The sequence below is a fragment of the Rhineura floridana genome, chromosome 8 (genome assembly GCF_030035675.1).
Source record: "Rhineura floridana isolate rRhiFlo1 chromosome 8, rRhiFlo1.hap2, whole genome shotgun sequence".
Taxonomy (NCBI): domain Eukaryota; kingdom Metazoa; phylum Chordata; class Lepidosauria; order Squamata; family Rhineuridae; genus Rhineura; species Rhineura floridana.
Window position 1 is genome coordinate 132,225,093 of NC_084487.1, and position 20,562 is coordinate 132,245,654.

The following is a 20,562-nucleotide window of genomic DNA, read 5'->3' on the forward strand; positions in this document are numbered from 1 at the left end:
AAACATACTCTGTCCATATGCTCAGACTGTCACTGTTCATCAGGGTAAAATCTTACGTAAATTACTCCATCAGGGGAAAGGCTAACTAAAAGGCTAAGACAGATTTCAGGGTTATTACTAGTTTTGGCTGCATGAAAACTGGAAAATTTGGTGGGAGACACCCCAGTGCAGGGATAACCGATGTAGTACCCTCCACGTTGGCTACCCCTGCCCTAGTGATTAAGGGGCAGCTGGAAAAAATATAATTAGAGATGGTGAGCTGTGGATTTAGAGTGGGCTTCTTAAGCCTACAGCTCCTACTGTACTCCTATGCTTCACCTTCTTCATTTCCCACAAGGCACTTCCACTGATATAGCCAAAGAATTTCCCACAGGAGAAGAAATATTTCCTAATCATCTGAAGAAACATTGCAAGAGAAGCATTGTTGTACAGAGATAATATTGGCATTCTACTGCAATGTAGTGGAATCACTTGATATGGTTGGGAGGAAACAGATGTGCAATGTAGCCATTAGTTATTTGGATAATTTATACCTCACACTTTCTCGTAAGAGTCACTCAACAAGGTGGCATGCATCCTTTATCAACTGAAATGTGAGCTATAAAGGCCTCATTGAATTCTATATTCACTTAATGAAAAACGTTCTGGCTTAATATGCATTTCTGGTTTTCCGTGTTCACTCAGGCTCCAAAATGCCAGGAAACTGCAGCTGTTAGGGAGACGTGTTACTTTAGCAATATAGATATGATATCTTATGCTGTGGGTAGTTCTAGCTTTACTACTACCCTGGAACTGAAGAAATATCAGTGGCAGAATGGTAAACTGGAGTCCTAGATTTGTCTGTCCACTGGAATAGACACATGAAGTTTAAGCAACTGAAGCTACCATTCCACATTATAAGCAACTGGCAACCAATATCCCTGTAGATTGGATGGATGAATGAGTGAATGCTGTTGGAAAGGACCTTTAAGGTCATCAGTCCAATAGCCTAGTCCATGCAGGATACCCACAGGTGAAACTTTCCTCCTCTACATGTTCACGGTGTGGGACCACAATATCTGATGGAACGCCTCTCCCGCTATGAACCTAACTGTTCACTTCGTTCAGTATCTAAGGCCCTCCTCCGGGTACCAACCCATCAGGATGCCCGGAGGATTATTAGATCCAGGGCCTTTTCTGTGGTGGCCCCCGAACTATGGAACAGCTTACCTGAGGAGATACGCCTGGCGCCTACGGTACTTTCTTTTAGGCGCCCGGTTAAGACCTGGTTATACTCCCAGGCATTTTAACGTTCATGTTTTATATTCAATGTTTTTTACTCTACCTTGTTGTGACCTTGTATGTTATATTGGAACTTTGTATTTTAACTCTGTTGTTCACCGCCCAGAGAGCTATTCGCTATGGGCGGTCTATAAATAAAATAAAATAAATAAATATAAATAAATAAATAATATAGGGCTTTGGTTAATTTTGTAATCCTGAAACAAAAATCTTGTGCAGTAGGTTAATATAGTGCAGAATAAGCAAAAAACATGAGAAGAGTACCTTATTTTTATGTACTTTTTGAGTTCAGGGCATTGTAACTATTTGCAACTATATGCAAATTTAGTCAAATGTAAGCCATATGTAAGGACTTGGATTAGGGCAGAGTAACTCTCCATAATATTTCAGTTTATGCTTGTGTCAATAGCCCCTTAGTAAAAAATCTTGCCTTTTAAGTAATTAGATAATGCAATGTATAAAAAGGGCTCTGAACTACTTTTATACAAGTAGTAAATATTTATCTTCCTAAACTCATTGCAATCTTGATTAGCCATGATAATATCACCCTGTGGAGAAAGGGGGAAAAAACCCTTTAAGGGCTGATAAAGCCTGGAGAGAAACAAAGTATAAGAAATGAAACAGCAGTCCACCAGAATTTGTTTTCTGTTCTTCAATGCTGTGTCTGCTTTTTTAAAAAAAAATCACACACAAACCTGTTTTGAGGCTCAGAACCTTGCAAGGAAGGTACACTCTCTCTGATCTGAAAACCTACTCCATAAAGTGTTTTGGTGACGCATTTAGGGGGGAAAATCCACTACCCCATACATATTCAAAGTGATTGTTTTGTTCATAATCAGCATATTATGGAGTAATTGCCATAATGCTGCTCTGAAACTGGAGAGAACAACATTGCACTGTCTCCAGGCATAACATTGTGCTGGCACTAGTGCAACATTAGTTTCCATCCATCCATTCTCTAATTTAATTGGCTAAAAGGAAAGATGCTTTAAAATGCTTTACCTATAGCAGAGGGTTGGACTAAATGACCTTTGCTGTTTGAAAGAAAAAGAGGGAACATAAGAGCTAGATATTGCAGATGCATACACCTGATTGACCCAAATGAAAATGCGTGCAGCTGACTGGTATGCAGGTTATTCAAAACTGCATCCCAAATCTAGGTTACTTAATAGGTCCTGAGGGACTCCTCTGATTGGCTAGTGCTACTGATCAGGGAACAGGACATAAAAGGTCTATAAGGCCATTGAATCCAACCCCCTGCTCAATGCAGAAATCCAATTTAAAGCATACCCGACAGGTGGCTGTCCAGTTACCTCTTGAATGCCTCCAGTGTTGGAGAGCCCACTACCTCTCTAGGTAATTGGTTCCATTGCTGTACCGCTCTAAAAGTTAGAACATGTTCAAAAAGCAAAGGTCCTTAGGGGGCTCCACTTTCTATATTTCTCGAGTAGGAGAACTGCCCATTATTCATTCCTACTCTCTGGTTTCTGTTCCTTAACAAGTTACTGATCCATAAAATGATCTTTCTTATTCCATGATGGCTAAGCTGATGAGTTTTTAGTGAGGTACTTTATCAAAAGCATTTTGAAAATCTAATTACACAGTGTCAACTGGGTCATCTATATGCTTGTTGACACTCACAAAGAACTTTAAAGAGTTTAGTGAAATAGGACATATTCCTTGCATAAGTCATGCTGGTTCTGCTTCAGCAAGATTTGTTATTTTATATGCTTGGTAATTCTGTCTTGGTTTTCACCAGTTTTCCTGAAATGGATGTTAAACTAACTGGCCTGTAATTTCTTGGAACCCTTTTTAAAAATTGGTATTGCAATGGCTGTTTTCCAGTCTTCAGGTATGGAGACTGATCTCGGGGATAAGTTACATATATTTGTCAGATGATCAGCAATTTCACATTTGAGAACTCTCAGATGGCTGCCATCCCGACCCAGTGATTAGTGAGCTCTCAGTTTGTCAGTAAGGTTTGATTCCAAGCTGTCCATCGAGGCTCAGATTTCGGCAGTGAGCCAGGCAGCTTGGTATCAACTACGCCTCATACGGAGGCTGCAACCCTATCTCCCTATTCATCAGCTCCCACTGGTAGTACATGCCCTGGTCACCTCTCGATTACTGCGATTACTACTGCAATGCGCTCTACGTGGAGCTACCCTTGAAAATGGTCCGGAAACTACAACTGGTGCAGAATGCGGCGGCTCGTTTACTTACAAACAGCCGTCGCCGTGATCATATCACGCCAGTGCTATTTCATCTACATTGGCTTCCAGTTGTTTTCCGGGCCCAATTCAAGGTGTTGGTATTAACCTTTAAAGCCCTATACGGTCTTGGCCCAGTTTACCTGAAGGAGCACCTGCAGCACCACCAATTAAGCCGCCCGACTAGATCAGCCACGCAGGGCCTTCTCTCAGTCCCACCAACGAAAACAGCTAGGTTGGTGGGGACTAGAGAGAGGGCTTTTTCAGTGGCGGCCCCCACTCTCTGGAACTCCCTCCCGTTTGATCTCCGCCATGCCCCTTCCCTAGATACATTTCGCCGAGCCTTAAAAACTTGGCTCTTTGGACAGGCCTTCGGGACCTCCGGGGTGGGCTAATTTTTTATGAGTGTTAATTGTTTATTGATTGCCCTACATTGTCTTATACTGCCGCTATTTTAAAATGATCATTCTTGACTGCGCTGTATTTTATTTTGTATTGTATTTTATTGAATTTTAATGTGTACGTCGCCTAGAGTGGCTTCGGCCAGATAGGCGACACAAAAATTAAATTTTACTTACTTACTTACTAAGGCCTCTTGTCACCACTATCTGCCTTCAGATTCCCTTCCCAAGAAAGTTGGTTTAGGCACAGGGATCTTCCACTACGAAGACAGATGCCATTTCTGTATAGTGTAGTATTATACAGGATAGTAATATATATTAAAGCTTCTAGACTATTAGCAATAATCTTCAATTTTCATATCTATTTGCCAAAGACAAGATGTGTACCATTTAAGTATGACTTAGCTGGGTTGTGTTTGAGTGTCAGAGTAGTCCATTACTTTTCACAAGCATAGGATTGTATGGCTGGCTTGAACAATGGCTGAGGAAATTTTTTTTTTCAAACATTGCCCTTTGGACAGAAAAGTAACTTCAGTTTTGATGTATGTATGTACTAATGTCAGTTTTGGCTTTCATATTACAAATATGCATACAAATGTCTTCAATTTATGTCTGTATTCAAAACAGATTTGGACAGTGCATGGTTAAAAATAAATATTTATTGGTTCATTGAAAAAATTGTCAACTTAATTGGTGGAAAGGTGCTGTAGTAATATTTGAAAAGTATTTTGCTTGTTTTACTGTGTGCTGATCTGAGGGCAATTGTGGCTGAAAAGCAGTCTGTGAGATATTGTAATGCCCCTTGGTGGGTGGTAAGGCTATGAGTTTTGAAATATAGGGATTTTGTTCTGGCGTCAAAGGCTATTGTGGAATCCAATTGATATTCAACACATTCTTCATTGTCCAAGTTTAGATGTACTAGATTCAGAAAGTCTTTAGATATGCACCTAGTGTTTAATTTGTTTGTTAAACATTTCTACAGTTGTGTGTATTAATAGTAATCTGCTGGTTTTTTGTTGATGATGGTGTTTCAGGTGGGTAAACTGAGAGAGAAGCTCCAAGAAGTAAAACAAGACCGAGAACAGGAGCAGCGCAAGCACACAGCCTGTGTGTCTGAACTGAAGGCTAAACTCCATGAGGAGAAAATGAAGGGACTCCAGGCTGTCCGAGAGGTACTTATTCGGCAGCATGAGCAAGAAGTGGCTCGTATGGTGAAAATAAAAGACGGTGAAATCCAAAGATTGCAGTCCAAAGTAAATGTACTGCGAGACGGAGCAGCTGACAAAGTGAAAACCGCCTTTTTAAATGAAGCCAGGGAGGAAGCCCGGAAATCATTTGATGCTGAGCGTATAAAGATGCAGCAAGAGATAATAGAACTAAAGTCAGGGAAAAAAAAATTGGAAGAAGCCTTGAGTAACATCATGCAGGCAGATAAGATGAAGGCAGCTGACCTGCGCATAGCCTACCAGTCCCATCAAGATGAAATTAATAGGATAAAGCGTGAATGCGAGAGGGACATCCGTAAGCTGGTAGGTTCATCTAGTAATGCAATGCATCATGTTTTATATCTCATTGCATATTCCAGTATTAGAGGCCTTTTTGTAATAACCATGTAGTATCATGACTACTTGATTTACTCCTCCTTTACTTTGTAAATGAAATTGATGTTAATCCTGTAACATAATTCTGTCTTAGTAAAAGAAGGGCATTCTAGGATGTATTGCTTCTCCCATCCACTCCCAGAGGGAGAGCTTATTCAAAAAAATTTATATTTTCTGAGGCATGGCATACCTTCCTATTCTGGTTTTGCCTCCACCAAAAGAGCAGGTTTTCTGGTAGCTCCAAAGCCATTGAACTAATGACTGGGGCTGGTGGAGGGAGCTCAATTTATTGTTTTTCCAGTAATTCCAGGAAGGGACAGTCTTTATTTTTGGGAAGGACCTCCTCTTGCTGATAGACAAGGCTTCCAGCAAGAACAACATCAAGGTTGTAGTGGCTAGCATGGTTTGTGTCCATGTCTTTGTGACACTATTTGAATTTTATTCCAGAAGCTTTTTTAATTTGTGTGAGAGGCAGCCATTCGGGCAGGGATTTGAATCATGTTTGCTTATGTCACACATCAACCCCAAAAACTGAGGAAAAGAGCATCGCTAATGAAAGAAGAACATTTTTTAGGAGAAGTGGCCTTCTTTTCCTGGTGTAGGTTCCTGGGCTTTGCTTCTCCCACCATGCAGAATGGAAATGCTGCTAGTCTGCTACACATATTCCCTCTACTCTCCACTTTTGGACTGGGAATGAGGCACAATGATTGCTTACCCGTGACCTGTCCTGTCCATCTCTTTGCCATACCCCATGGTGTTTCACAATCAGAGCTTGGAAAAGTTACTTTTTTGAACTACAACTCCCATCAGCCCCAGCCAGCATGGCCACTGGATTGGGCTGATGGGCGTTGTAGTTCAAAAAAGTAACTTTTCCAAGCTCTGTTCACAATGCCTCACACCATTTTAAATGTTACAGAAGGAGTCTAGCAATGGTGATTGCTCTCATTCAGTTGTCGGGGGGAAACACTCCAACCAGATTCATCAGTGTGTGTAAGCTATAAGATGGTCTCCAGCAACTAGAAACCACTGATGCCTAAGCCTGAGTGCTTTAAGTAATCCAAGAAAAGTGTTTCCTGGGAGACCGCCTGTCTTTACATTGGGAATATTACCAGAAATGTGGTTGCTCTAGTCTGCCTTTTCTCCCTCAGTGCTTCACAGTGGCAGAGCAGGCATATGAAAGGACGGCTGTTTTCAGCCTTTCCTTTCCTGCACAGTTATGTGCATGGAACACATCTAACAGCAGTACTGAGGCCTATTAAGTTTGGTAAAGAATCAACAAAATATATAAAGAATATACAAGATGTACTGTCAGCAAGTTGAATGTTAATATTTGGAGAAGGGACCACCTGTGTCCTTGTGGAGAGTGGGAGGAAGATCCTTGTAGTGCAGCTTCAGATGACTAAATTAACTGGGGCCTCAATAGTTTTAAATCCAGAATAAACAGCTGGTTTTCTTCCTAAGAACACCTCTGAAATTCCCGTGCAGCATTATGTGAAGCAGCATGGCAGCCATGTCTCCCTGTTTTCCTGAGAACTACTTCTTTTCCCCTCATGAGGTTGGAGTGTGACAAGACAAATTACTTCATTTTTAATAATTTAAATAAATTCAAGTGCATAAACTTTCCTCAATGTGAAAGGGCTCTCCTCCTTGCAAGGTTTTTGAAAGGATTATTTTTATAGGGGATTTTGTGCGCAAACAGCCTCCTAACAAGATTGGGCAATATGCTCTTTATCTGAACAAACTTGACCTGAAGATAGTTTGTTTTGTTTGTTGATATATTGAGAAACAATTCAGGACTCGAGAGTTCCTGAAATTTATTTCATAGATAGGTTTAACAAGAAAGAGAACTTATAAAATCTCAGAAACAAGCATCAGAGAACCCTTGTTCATGTCAATCTGTCTGGACTGGGGTCTTCTCTTTTGGGTTGGCTATTCATGTTGCTGTCAGAGATAGAGAAAGTGAAAGACTTCCTGATAGAAAGCAATCAACTATTGACAACCCTGGTTAAGTTGCATCAAAAGCCCGCTGCTCACTCAGTATCAGTCAGGTTGTCCCTGCCCCCAAACTCGACTACATCACCTCTTCCCATCGCGAGCAAGCCCATCGTGCCGAATCCAAGGACTTGCTGGATGAAAAAAAAGATCCAATCCACCAAAGTAAAGAAGAGCAAAAACCTCAAAAGTCAAAAACAAGCTCGAGGTAGTAAAATGAACTTCAAAAAACTATTCAATTTACTGGACAAGGGCTCAGCCGCGAGGAAAGAGATCCCCTCTCTTCTAAAATCTGCTAACGAGAGCGGGGTGGTAGCACAAAAAGAGGCTTGTTTTAATCTTGGTTCCCCTCCCCCCCCGACCATAGCTTTGGCCTCAACCTCAGAAACTCAGGATTGTCACGAACCCCAGCAAGACCCGTGGCAGGGGGTTTTAACGAAGGAGTATGGGAACAGACACAGATGCAACCACCCAGCATGCCAAGATGGAACTTAGTATTAAACAAATGTAAATTGGCATTTGTCAACTTCCCAAAACCAAAGGGCATAATACACCAGTCCGTACGGAAAAAGCACCTAGTTGGAATATTAAAGGGTCTCCTCTCTCTAAACATAACCACCCAGGAAATTGTTTTAGTGGAGTACCTATATTTCAACGGTATGAGAGCAAGGGCCGTGGTCACTTTCTCTTCACCTAAAACAGTGAAACACATATTGGCCCTGAAGGATCAACTGGCCAAGCAGGGTATTGAACTTACCCAGCTTTTTGAAAACAGAGCCTCCCCAGTGAACCTCCTTTCATGCTACCCGGCTAGTTTCTCTTCACCGCAGAACTCCACAAGTGAGAACTATGGTTTGCTTATCGACCTGGAGGATTCAGAGGGGCACCCAATGACGTCAGCGACTGAGACCACACAAGAGAAGTCTCCTGCCATGAAGATTCTGAGACAAGATACTGATGGCTGGGCAAATGGCCATCTTGATGAAGAGGAACGAACCCTACTCCGCTCTTTTGGAGCGCTATCCCGGGTGGTTGGCTTGAAATAATGCACAGGCTTGACTACCTAAAAGCCCTTCTTCAAAAAATACACGAGAGGACCCCTCCTGGACCCTCCCTGGCACTGCTCTATATTGCCGAACGGGAGGAAGGCGAGGTAGGATCTACAATAATAAAGAAGGGGGCCCTACTCGAAACAAATCGGAATACAAGGGACCAAGTTGTAACATCAAATCCCTCCTCAATAGCCCTAGTTGAACCCTCTCCATTGCATGCAACCAGCCCGGCAATCATAAATAACACTATTTCAAACTCTGTAAAGGCCTCCACCATGTACTCCCACAACAGTGATAGCTCCCACCCCCCATTGTCCTTATTAACTTTGGGGAGGAGCAGACACTCAACTCGGAAAATGAGCAGAATGCACCTTTTACTCTGAAAGAGAACAATGCAGAGCACCACCACAGCCCTGCAATAAAATCGAGACAGAGAGGCCCTACCCCTTCTGCAGGTTCCCATCTTCATCCCAGAACAAACTGTTGTGTTAGCACTGCTAAGGAAATAGACCTGATTAGCCCTGCCTGACAAATATCGATTCTGTCATGGAACGTAATGGGCTGGTCTAACAAACACTGAGACGCAGAGCTGGATTCCTTATGCATGAATTCACGATAGTGTGTCTACAGGAAACTTGGTTGACCCACGACAATCCATTGTCCCTCAGTGGTTATAGAGTTTTTTCTACACCCACCCAGAAGACCGATCGTAAAGGTCGTGCAAGTGGCGGCCTTACTATTTTAATTTCTGTGGACTTCCCAGTGGAGATCACCCCCCTGAACAATGAGCAGTATGTCCAGGTGCTGAGTCTTCGGGGACCCTCAGTAGGACTTATTATTATGAATGTTTATTTCCTGCCGAGTGTAGCTAAGTCAATGCCCCCCCCCCCAGCATCTGGAAGGCTCTCTCAGAAACCCTGTCACAGATTCAGCATCAATTTCCTGACGCGAGATTGCTTTTATGTGGGGATTTCAAGACTAGGAAATTTTGAGTCAGATATGGAAATGTCCCTGAATCATGATGAGAGATTCCTTTCCACCTTAAGGAACAGAGTCTCACAGGATCATTTGTTAAACATGCAAGGCCACAGACTGATAGAGGTTTTGATGTTGCATTTTTTGGACTGTCTCCATGGTTCTTCGCTTGACCAGTCCAAAGGTGCTTTCACATACCTAACTAGTACGGGAGCGAGTGTAATAGACTACATTTTTGTGTCTAAAAACCTGCTCACGGATATACTAAAATTCGATGTAATTAATAGAGTGGAAAGTGACCACTTTCCCCTCTCACTTGAAATGAAGTTAGCACATTCAACTCCTCCCCTTCTAAAACTAAACTTGGAAGGCATACAAATTTCTGAATGGAGAGTTCGATGGTCTATGACCCTGTGCTCTTCCATTTCGGAATTTTTGTATAGTAACCTCCCGGCTTCAATCAGACAAACCATACTAACATCTGAATCAGATGTCACAAAGCCATATCAAACAATCGTGTCTTTACTGAGACCCATGCTGATTCTGAACAAACAACCGCCGGTACTAGGCTCATCGAATTATAGATGGTTTGATCATGAGTGCAAATTAGCAAAATGTCACCTAACCAATTACGCCCGCCGTGTAACGAGACACCTGGAAAGTTTTGAGTGTTCACGCCTTGTTTATTTGCGTGCTTCATACAAGGCATTACTAAAATGGAAAAAAGACATGTATGCTAGAACCCAATGGCAACTATTGGATCAAGCCGTGGGTAAAAAAGATGAATGCTCACTCTGGGAATTGATGGCCAAAGGGATGCATATATCAACTCCCCTAAACTCTTGGCAGATTCCTGCTGAAGTCTGGCACGCGCACTTCAGCAAGTTATATTTGGCCCCCACTGAAGCCACCGCGGCCCCTCCCCATTTGGACCACCCCCTCCCAGACTGGCCTCCAGTCCTGGCTTCGCAAATAAAACCACTCATGTCTACACTGAAATTGGGCAAAGCCCCCGGAGAGGATATGCTTCCCCCGGAACTCTTTAAAAATCTTCCGGATTGATGGGCGCCCATATTAGCAAAATTATTTACACAAGTTTATAATACTGGCATCTTCCCGGAGGGATGGAAGCAAAGCATTATTATCCCCATCTATAAGAAAGGGGAGAAGCGTGAACCAAACAACTATCGCCCCATTAGCCTTCTTGATACAGGGGTCAAATTATACTCTAAATACCTGTTAACCAAAGTTGAAGAGTGGGAAACCACTAACCAGGTTATTTCCCTGGCTCAAGCAGGGTTTCGTAAAGGTCAGAGCACTATGGATCACTGCTTAACGTTATACCATATTGCAAGGATGAGTATTCTCGGCCCCACGAAACACCAATATGCCGCCTTTGTGGATCTGGCAGTGGCATTTGATTCTATAGATAGAGCAAGGCTCTGGGCCAAATTAGCCAAAACCAACATAGCTAAGCGCCTTCTCTTTCTTATTAGAGAATTACATTCTGACAACACTGCAAGAGTTAGGGTGGGCTTTACAGGCTCTCTTACAGAACCCATAGCCATTAATAAGGGAGTAAAGCAGGGCTGTTTATTGGCCCCTTTTCACTTTAACTTCTATCTCAACGAAATAACCTCTGAATTTCCCCCCCCCCCGCCGTTGGAAATAGGAAAGTGTCGATACTTCTTTACACTGATGACATGGTACTATTATCCATTACACAAATTGGGCTGAGGAGATTGCTTAAAAAATGCAGTGCATACTGCGCAAAAAAACCCCTCACGATCAACCACTCTAAAACTAAAATCATGGTCTTTGGCAAGAGGCCCCGGAATCTCTCCTGGTCCCTAGACGGCCAGCCAATTGAGCAAGGCCGTGCCTTTAAGTACTTGGGCATCTATTTCCAGGACAATCTTTCCTGGAAAAAACATATAAATCAAATTAAACTTACAGCCTTAAGATCATGCGGTGCAATCCTGAGTTTTTATAGAACAGCTGGTGGCAATCTTGTCCTCCCCGCCCTAAAATATTTTATAAACAAGGTCCTTGTACAGATCCTTTATGGGGCCCCGGTTTGGAGATGGGAAACTTCCATCATGCCCAGTCTTGAGGCAATCCAAAATAGTTTCTTAAGGAAACTTTTGTGCCTTCCTCCGGGCACTCCAGCGGCATTTCTTCGAGCAGAGCTTGGCCTTCCTCAACTCACCGCTTGTGCTCACTACACTCTATTAAATTTTTGGGACTCTATAAAAAATGCCCCTACTAAATAATGTCACGATATGACTCTAAGGGACAATTACTGGAGTGCCAGAATATCGAACCTATACCACCTCTATCATATAACAACTCCGAACCCAATTGTTTCAGACCGAGTCAAGTTGAAGGAAGCAATTTTTCAACATAGTAACTGGATTGATCGCTTGGCCATCAGAAACTCCAAATTCTCAAGGTGGTATGGAGCAATAAAAACGGACCACCAGAGAGCAAATTATTTGGCCTACCCTATTTCATGAAACCTTAGGCAAGCATTTACTGCCCTAAGATTTCAAACAATGCCATCTGCGGTCTTATCAGGCCGATATAGCCAGGTCCCTAGGGACCAGCATGTATGTATTTGTGGAGCAGGCGTGATCGAAGATCTCTTCCACTACCCGTTAGTGTCCATTATATTTCCATCTGAGACTCAAATTCCTCGATAGTTTGTTGATACAGCCAGGTCCTCCACAAGAAAATATTGTCTACCTTCTATCAGACCAGGATTACTATGTTACGCACAGGGTAGCCCTTTTTGCCTTGGCGGCACAAAAGCTACGAGGAAAATATGTTGCAGAAGCACTAAACAAATCATAAGGGGATTATGGTTATCTACCCCCAAATATATCTGATGTATATGACCCAGGGATATATGGTCTTTGTTTTAATGTCTTCCTTTTTTAAAATTGTTTTAAATGTTGGCTGTTCTTTCTGTTTTAAAATTGTATATTGCAGAGGCCTATGGCTAGGCAATAAAGTTTTGATGATACTTGATCTCTCAGCAGTTTTTTATACCATTGACCATGGTATCCTCCTGGGCCGACTTAGTGAGATGGGTATTGGAGATACTGTTGTACAGTGGTTCCGATCCTACCTCCAGGGTCATTATCAGAGAATAGCATTGGGTGATTGTCTTTCGGCCCCCTGGCAATTGTGATGTGGAGTGCTGCAGGGTACCATCTTGTCCTCCATGCTGTTTAACATCTATATGAAGCCCTTGGGAGAGATCATCAGGAGATCTGTGGTGAGGTGTCAGGAGTACTCTGATCAGTGATTCTCAAACGGTGTGCCCAGGCACACTTTTGCGCCCTAAGAGGTGGCTAGGTGTGCCTCAAATATTATGAAAGTATATTTTAAAAATGAGAAGAAACCCATTTGTATAGGGTAAGTAATAGTTTTCTAAGTTTATTTTTATTCATAGTTTAAAATATATTAATATATTTTTAATTTTGTACCCGAAGTGCACCAGAATTTTTTTATATGTTTTACAGTGCGCCGCGAACCAAAAAAGTTTGAGAACCACTGACTCTTATGATACCCAGCTTTTTAAAAAGCCTGCAGCTTATGACCTACAGAGATCCTGCTTATTACAGATAAAAGTTGTAGTGTATTAATGCATAGAGCTGAAAAGAGCTGGTAAAATATTTGATGGTGTTCAGTCTTCAGATTAATGGCAGTGTCGGCAAACAAAGGGAAGGTAACAATTATTAAGCTGTAGAATTGCAGTACAAAATGGAAATCTGAGAACACTTTTCCTACTAATGCATTTGCCAAAGCAGAATGGAGCAAAAGGTTTGCTTGAAGGAGTGAATGAAGCCCTGAAAATATGTCAAAAAGTGACAGAATTACTACAGATGGACAATCAGCAAACACAGGAAACACTCTGGTCTTTGGAAACCTTCAAGAGAGCAGTATATGAGAGAAATTTTGCCTTTTTGGTGTTGTGTTCACCAATCAGATCTTGCTGCAGAATCAGTCCATCATTGGAAGACTAACATGTAAGCTTTGAACAACTACTTCTGCACATTAAATAATAAAACACAGCTGCTACATTCTGTCTTTCCTGAAGCAAAACAATTTCCATTACATGATGATGTAAGGTTTATACAGCAACAGGTCTGCCTCAGTGCTACAGTGTTGTACAACATGCCTGGTTGTCAGAAAGTGTGGGAAAATATTGAGACTGGAGATAGAAAAGAAAAAGCAGAAGACCATGGTTTTACTGAAAACATGGAATGACAGGCAAAGAATTTAAGAGAATTTAAGGATATATTTTAAATGTGTACCAGGTTCTACAGAAAAATCTGCAATGTGATGCTCTTACCTTCCTGATGTACTTACAGAGATTCAGCAATCTGAAAACTACAGCTAAAGAAGGATTTTTCCCTGGGAAACATGAATCGAAATCCAAATTTAACACTGCTAGGCATGTTGAAAGCAAATAGTAATGGAAGGATCTGTCTCTCAGTTTCTCATTATTCCAATCTTAAATCCAGTTCTTCACATTTCTGCAGCAATTTGTGATTTTTTAAAACATTCCTCATGGAAATTCTTTATGTGCATTTCAGTGCAAATTTCTTCTAATAAAAACAGTTTTGTACGCTGTTTTGACTAATGTACACATTTCTACAAGCAATTTCTCCCAGACAATGCATTTTTATGTTATTTTTGCTAATATATTCATTTTGTGCACACTTTCCTCTAATATATGTATTTTTACACATATTTTACATGTGTTTAGTTGAATAACTATCACAAAATTTGGAGAAGTGTGGATTTTGAAGTATGGCTGTTTCAGTACACTTTGTTTCAGAAAGTGCGAATTTGATAGATTCAGTTTTAAATGCAAACTGAACTGAATTTATGCCCCATCCGTTAGAACCAACATTACAAATGCATGAAATAACTGAGCAGAGGGAGCTATGTCAGCTGGTCCAGAGGAGATACAAGCAAACCAGCTCTCAGAGAGTGAGCAAACAGAGCAAGTGAACAGGGGGAGCTGACAGGAGTTTGGCGGATGAAGTGTAGAGAGGACGAGACAGACAGAAACAAAGAGAGCTCTGAAGCTGTGTGCTCTTAAAGGGTTCCATAGCAGCTTGACTGGAAGGGGCGTGGCCTGATAGCTGCTGAGTGCAACTGGAAGCAGCTGTGTGTGCTGGGCATTTTCATTCTGTTTCCTGACTCCAAGCAGAGCAGAGTAGAGGGAGCTGTGTCAGCTAGTCCAGAGGAGGTACACACGAGCCAGCTCTTACAGAGTGAAAAAACAGGGAGAGCTAACAGGAGTTTGATGGAGGAGGTCCCTAAAAAAATTTCCCCCTTGTATGGTGCAGCACATACCAGTAGGACTCTCCTATTTACCCTGAAGGGGGACAGGACGAAGCACACTTTGTACAAGTAGAAAGAAATAAACAAAAGGCAGTAGAGACTATGGACGGGAAGGACACTCCAGTGGTGGTGACCTGCAAAGTGTGCGCAATGTTTGTTTTCTCGCCTGAGAACAACATGGCATACATGTGCAACAAGTGCAAGCTGGTGGTGCTGTTGGAAGAAAAAGTGAGGGGCCTGGAATGGAGGGTGGCTGCACTGAGAACTATAAGAGAAGATGAAGAGTACTTAGAACACTGGAGCAACAAAAGCAAAGAGAAGTACAGGAGGTGGAAGAATTACAGCATGTTGAAGCAGAAGAGGAGACTGTTGTGGAGAGCAACAACAAAGTGGAGGAAACTCCATGGAAAAGGATGACAGTTAGCAGCAGAAGAGCGAGAACACACCCTTCACTGGTGGAACCATGGAACTGCTTCCAGGCACTTGAGGATGAGACTGAAGGACAGCCTGCAGGGGAAGAATCATAGAATCATAGAGTTGGAAGGGGCCTTGTAGGCCATCGAGTCCAACCCCCTGCTCACAGCAGGAAATCCACAGCTAGAGCATCTCCCGCAGATAGCTGTCCAGCCTCTGCTTGAAGACATCCAGCGAAGGGATCCCACCACCTCCCTAGGCAGTCGGTTCCATTGCTGAACTGCCCTTACTGTCAAGAAGTTCCTTCTAATGTCCAATCTGAATCTGTGCTCCTGCAACTTAAAACCATTAGACCTAGTCCTACGCTCTGGGGCAGCAGAGAACAAATCTGTACCCTCCTCTATGTGACAGCCCTTCAGGTACTTAAAGAGTGTAATCATGTCGCCCCTCAGCCTTCTCTTCACCAGACTGAACATGCCAAGTTCCTTCAACGTTTCCTCATAAGACTTGTTCTCCATACTGGCTATCATCCTCGTCACCCTCTTCTGAACCCGCTCTAACTTGTCTATATCCTTCTTAAAATGAGGCGCCCAGAACTGAACGCAGTATTCCAGATGAGGCCTGACTAATGCAGAATATAGTGGGACTATTACTTCCCTCGACCTGGAAACTATAGCTCTGTTTATGCAGCCCAAAACCGCGTTTGCCTTTTTTGCCACAGCATCACACTGCTGGGTCATGTTCAACTTGCGATCCACTACAATTCCAAGGTCCTTCTCACACACACTACTGCTAAGCCGGGTATTTCCCATCCTGTACCTGTGCATTTTGTTTTTGTGGCCTAAATGCAGAATCTTGCATTTGTCTTTCTTGAATGTCATTTTATTAATTTCAGCCCAATTTTCTAGTCTATCCAGGTCCCTTTGGATTTTATTCCTGTCTTCCATTGTGTTAGCTATCCCTCCCAGTTTCGTGTCATCTGCAAACTTCATAAGGCTTCCCTCCACCCCATCATCTAAGTCATTGATAAAAATGTTGAAGAGTATCGGCCCCAGGACAGAACCCTGTGGCACTCCACTCGAAACCTCTCTCCAGTCCGAAGCAGAGCCACCGACGACCACTCTTTGAGTACGGTTTTCCAACCAGTTGTGAATCCACCTGACAGTATTTCCATGTAGTCCGCATTTGACCAGTTTCCTAATCAAAAGGTTGTGGGGGACTTTGTCAAATGCTTTGCTGAAATCTAGATAGATGACATCTACAGCATTTCCACCATCTACTAAGCTAGTGACCCGATCAAAAAAAGAGATGAGATTAGTTTGACAGGATTTTTTCTTGACAAACCCATGCTGGCTCCTTCTAATCACAGCATTGTCATCTAGATAGTTGCCAATGGACTCTTTTATTATCTGTTCTAATATCTTTCCCGGTATTGAAGTCAGACTGACCGGCCTGTAATTCCCCGGATCTTCTTTTTTACCCTTTTTAAAGAGTGGGGCGACGTTTGCCCGTCTCCAATCCTCCGGCACCTCTCCCGTTCTCCAGGATTTTTCAAAGATGATGGCAAGAGGTTCCGAGATTACATCTGCAAGTTCCTTCAATACTCTGGGATGCAGTTCATCAGGCCCTGGAGATTTGAACTCATTTAGGTTAACTAGGTATTTCCTGACTATCTCCTTATCAATCTCGAACTGCAATCCCAACCCCTTACTGAGATTGCTACCGATGCAAGGTTGCACACTGTTCCGTTTTTGGGAGAAAACAGAGGCAAAACAGGCGTTGAGCAGTTCTGCCTTTTCCTTGTTATCTGTCAACATTTTGCCCTCCTCATTGAGCAGCAGTCCCACCGTTTCCTTGGTCTTTCTCTTGCTTCGAACATATCTGAAAAACCCCTTTTTGTTGTTCCTCGCTTCCCTCGCCAGCCTCAGCCCGAGCCACTCGTCGGTACTCTTCCTTCGAGATGCGTCCTTCCTTCCATTCTTTATACATGCTCTTTTTTATTTTGACCTCCTCCACCAGTCTTCTGTATAGCCACATTGGCTTTTTCCGATGTCTTCCATTTTTCTTCCTCTTTGGAATTGTTTGCAATTGCGCTTTTTGTAATACCTTTTTGTAATACCTTTTTGTAATACCTTCATGAACTCCCACACTTCTTGGGCTCCTTTTTTCTTTAGTCTATCTAACCACGGGATCCTACCCATCCTTTCCCTGAGCTTGCTAAAATCGGCTTTCCTGAAATCCAAGGTCCATATTTGACTATATTCTTCTTTGGCTTTCCCCAGAATCACGAATTCCAGCATTACGTGGTCGCTTTCCTCCAGGGTACCGACCACTTTAATTCCCGTGACCAATTCGTCCGTGTTAGTTAATATCAGGTCCAGGATTGCCGATCCCCTTGTTCCTCCTTCTACTTTTTGAAAGAGGAAATTATCAGCAAGGCCCATCAGGAATTTGTTGGAGGCTTTGTGCTTTGCAGAGTTCGTCTCCCAGCAGATATCCGGGTAGTTGAAGTCCCCCATCACTACTACTTCTTGCCTCCTTGAGATTTCAGAGATTTGTTTGAGAAAGGCCTCATCTACCACCTCTTGTCCAGGGGGTCTGTAGTAGACACCTACTATCATGTCGGTTTTATTTGTTTCTCCATTTATTTTTACCCAAATGGTCTCTACCGGACCACTTTGTTCGTTCTCTTTGATTTCTGTTGCTTCTTTCTGTAGAGTTTATATCCTTGAATGGCTATATTCCAATCATGGGAGTCATCCCACCAAGTCTCTGTTATCCCTATGAAGTCATATTTGCCTTGATGCACTAAGATTTCAAGCTCCTCTTGCTTGTTTCCCAAGCTCCGCGCGTTGGTATATAGACACCAGAAGTCTCTTTTGTCCCCCGATTGGATTCCTCCGTTAATATACCGTGAGCTTTGCCATGCATCCCTTTCTCTCTCCCAGTGTCTTGTGTACCCTTCAAATCCTTGCGTTTACAGCCCGCTGTTTTTGGATCGGTATTTGAGCTATCATCTCCATCCCCCAGAGGCTTTAGTTTAAAGCCCTCTTGATGAGTTTTGCCATACTTCTGCCCAAGAGATTCTTGCCAGTTCTCATGAGGTGCAGCCCATCTGTTGCCAACAGTCCCCTCTCCAAGAAGCTTAGACCATGGTCCCAGAATCCAAACCTCTCCCTTCGACACCATCTGCTTAACCAGTCGTTGACCTGCAGTATCTTTGTTTCCCTTTGTAGTCCTCTATCCTTCACGGGAAGAATTGACGAGAAGACCACCTGCGCCCCCAAATGCTTGACCTTCCTACCCAGAGCCTCATAGTCTGAGGTGTTTCTGTCCGTGTCGTTTGTGCCCACATGGATGAGGAGAAAGGGGTACTGGTCTTCGTTCCTGATGAGCCTCAGCAGGTTGTCAGTGACGTCCCAGATGCGTGCCCCAGGGAGACAACAGATTTCCCGATTCATTTTGTCCAGCTGGCATACCGGTGCTTCTACCCCCCTGAGCAATGAGTCTCCAACCACCAGCACCCTCCTCTTTTTGCCGCGAGCAGTGGTTGCATCAGCTTCCTTTTTCTGGGGTGTGGAGTCTTCCTTTGCAGCCAGTGGCTCTTGATGCAGGCGAGTTTGTTGAGGCTCTTCAGAGGTGCTGTCCACTGAGAGATGCTGAAAGCGGTTTGTTAGAATTACAGGACAGCGAGCTTGGATGGCTTTAAAAGAAGATTAGACAAATTCATGGAGGACAGGGCTATCAATGACTACTAGCCGTGATGGCTGTGCTCTGCCACCCTAGTCAGAGGCAGCATGCTTCTGAAAACCAGTTGCCGGAAGCCTCAGGAGGGGAGAGTGTTCTTGCACTCGGGTCCTGCTTGCGGGCTTCCCCCAGGCACCTGGTTGGCCACTGTGAGAACAGGATGCTGGACTAGATGGGCCACTGGCCTGATCCAGCAGGCTCTTCTTATGTTCTTATTGAACGCGTCCAGTCTGTGGACCATTGTTTTCTTTTCCATATTTGTCAACAAATGTTTGTCAAAATTTGGACAGATTCCGTCTAAGTAACTTCTAGCAGCTCAATTGGTGTGCCATCTGTTCCTGATGATTTATTTCTGCCAAGTATTTTAAGAGCAGCTTTCACCTCACATTCTAAAATTTCTGGTTCTTTATCATACGGTTGCTCCATGAATGAATCTGTCATCCTTGCATCTCTTTTATATAATACTTCAGTATATCGCTTCCATCTTCCTTTTATTTTATCTCGGTCAGTCAGTGTGTTCCCCTGTTTATTACTCAGCATACCTTACTCTTGGTTTAAATTTCCCTTTAATTTCTCTAATCTTTTGGAATAGGGCTCTTGTTCTACCTCTTTTTATCCTATTTCTATACAATAATTATTGTAGTAGTTCTCTTTGTACTTACATACTAGTTGCTGTATTATTGCATTTAGGATTCTAACCGTGTTGCTCTCTCCTTTTGCTTTTGTTTTCATTTTGTCTTTAACCATTTTAAGAGTTCCTTCAGTCATCCATTGAGGTCTTTCTCTCTTTTGAATTAGAGGTATTGTCTTTTTGCATTCTTCCCCGATAATCTCTTGGACTTCACTCCATAGTTCTGGTTCTCTATCAGCTAGGTTTAAAGCCTCAAATATGTTCCTTATTTGATCTTTAAATTCTTCTAGGATGCTATTTAAATTGTATTTTGGCATTATGATTGCTTTGTTGTTCTTCTTTAGCTTTACTCTGATTTCGATATGACCAGTTCATGATCTGTACTGCAGTCTGCTCCTGGTCTTGTTTTCACAGAAAGTATGGAACTTCTCCATCTTCTGCTTCCAATTATATAATCAATTTGATTCCTATATTGACCATTTGGTGATGGTACAGTCATCTTTTTGGTTGCTCAAAAAATGTGTTTGCAAGAAACAAATTATTGGCTTCTCAGAATTCAATAAGTCTGTCTCCTGCTTCATTTCTATCACAGCCCCATTTTCCCACAATTTCTAGTTCTTCTCTGGGTTTTTTTGCATTCCAGTCCCCCAGCATATCTTGTTTTGGTGTGTGATCAATTTCTTCCTGTACTTCTGCGTAAAATTATTATTATTATTATCATTATCATTATTATTTATTACATTTGTATACCGCCCCATAGCCGAAGCTCTCTGGGCGGTTTACAACAATTAAAAACATTAAAAACAAATATACAAATTTAAAAAAACTTAAAAAAAACAATTTGGGGGAGATTCCTGCCTGGCCAGCTCTGCACCTTGAACACAAGCCCATCTGTCC

General features: G+C 42.6%; 1 protein-coding gene across 4 annotated transcripts in view; it reads left to right on the forward strand.

Annotated features, from left to right (window-relative positions):
- Positions 1 to 20,562, forward strand: part of JAKMIP1 (janus kinase and microtubule interacting protein 1) — a 206,847-nt gene that overhangs the window by 15,267 nt on the left and 171,018 nt on the right. For all 4 annotated transcript variants that reach the window (XM_061582551.1, XM_061582548.1, XM_061582550.1 and 1 more), the window contains one exon: positions 4,927 to 5,421. In XM_061582551.1, the coding sequence (XP_061438535.1) occupies positions 4,927 to 5,421 (495 nt within the window). The remainder of the gene's footprint in view (positions 1 to 4,926; positions 5,422 to 20,562) is intronic.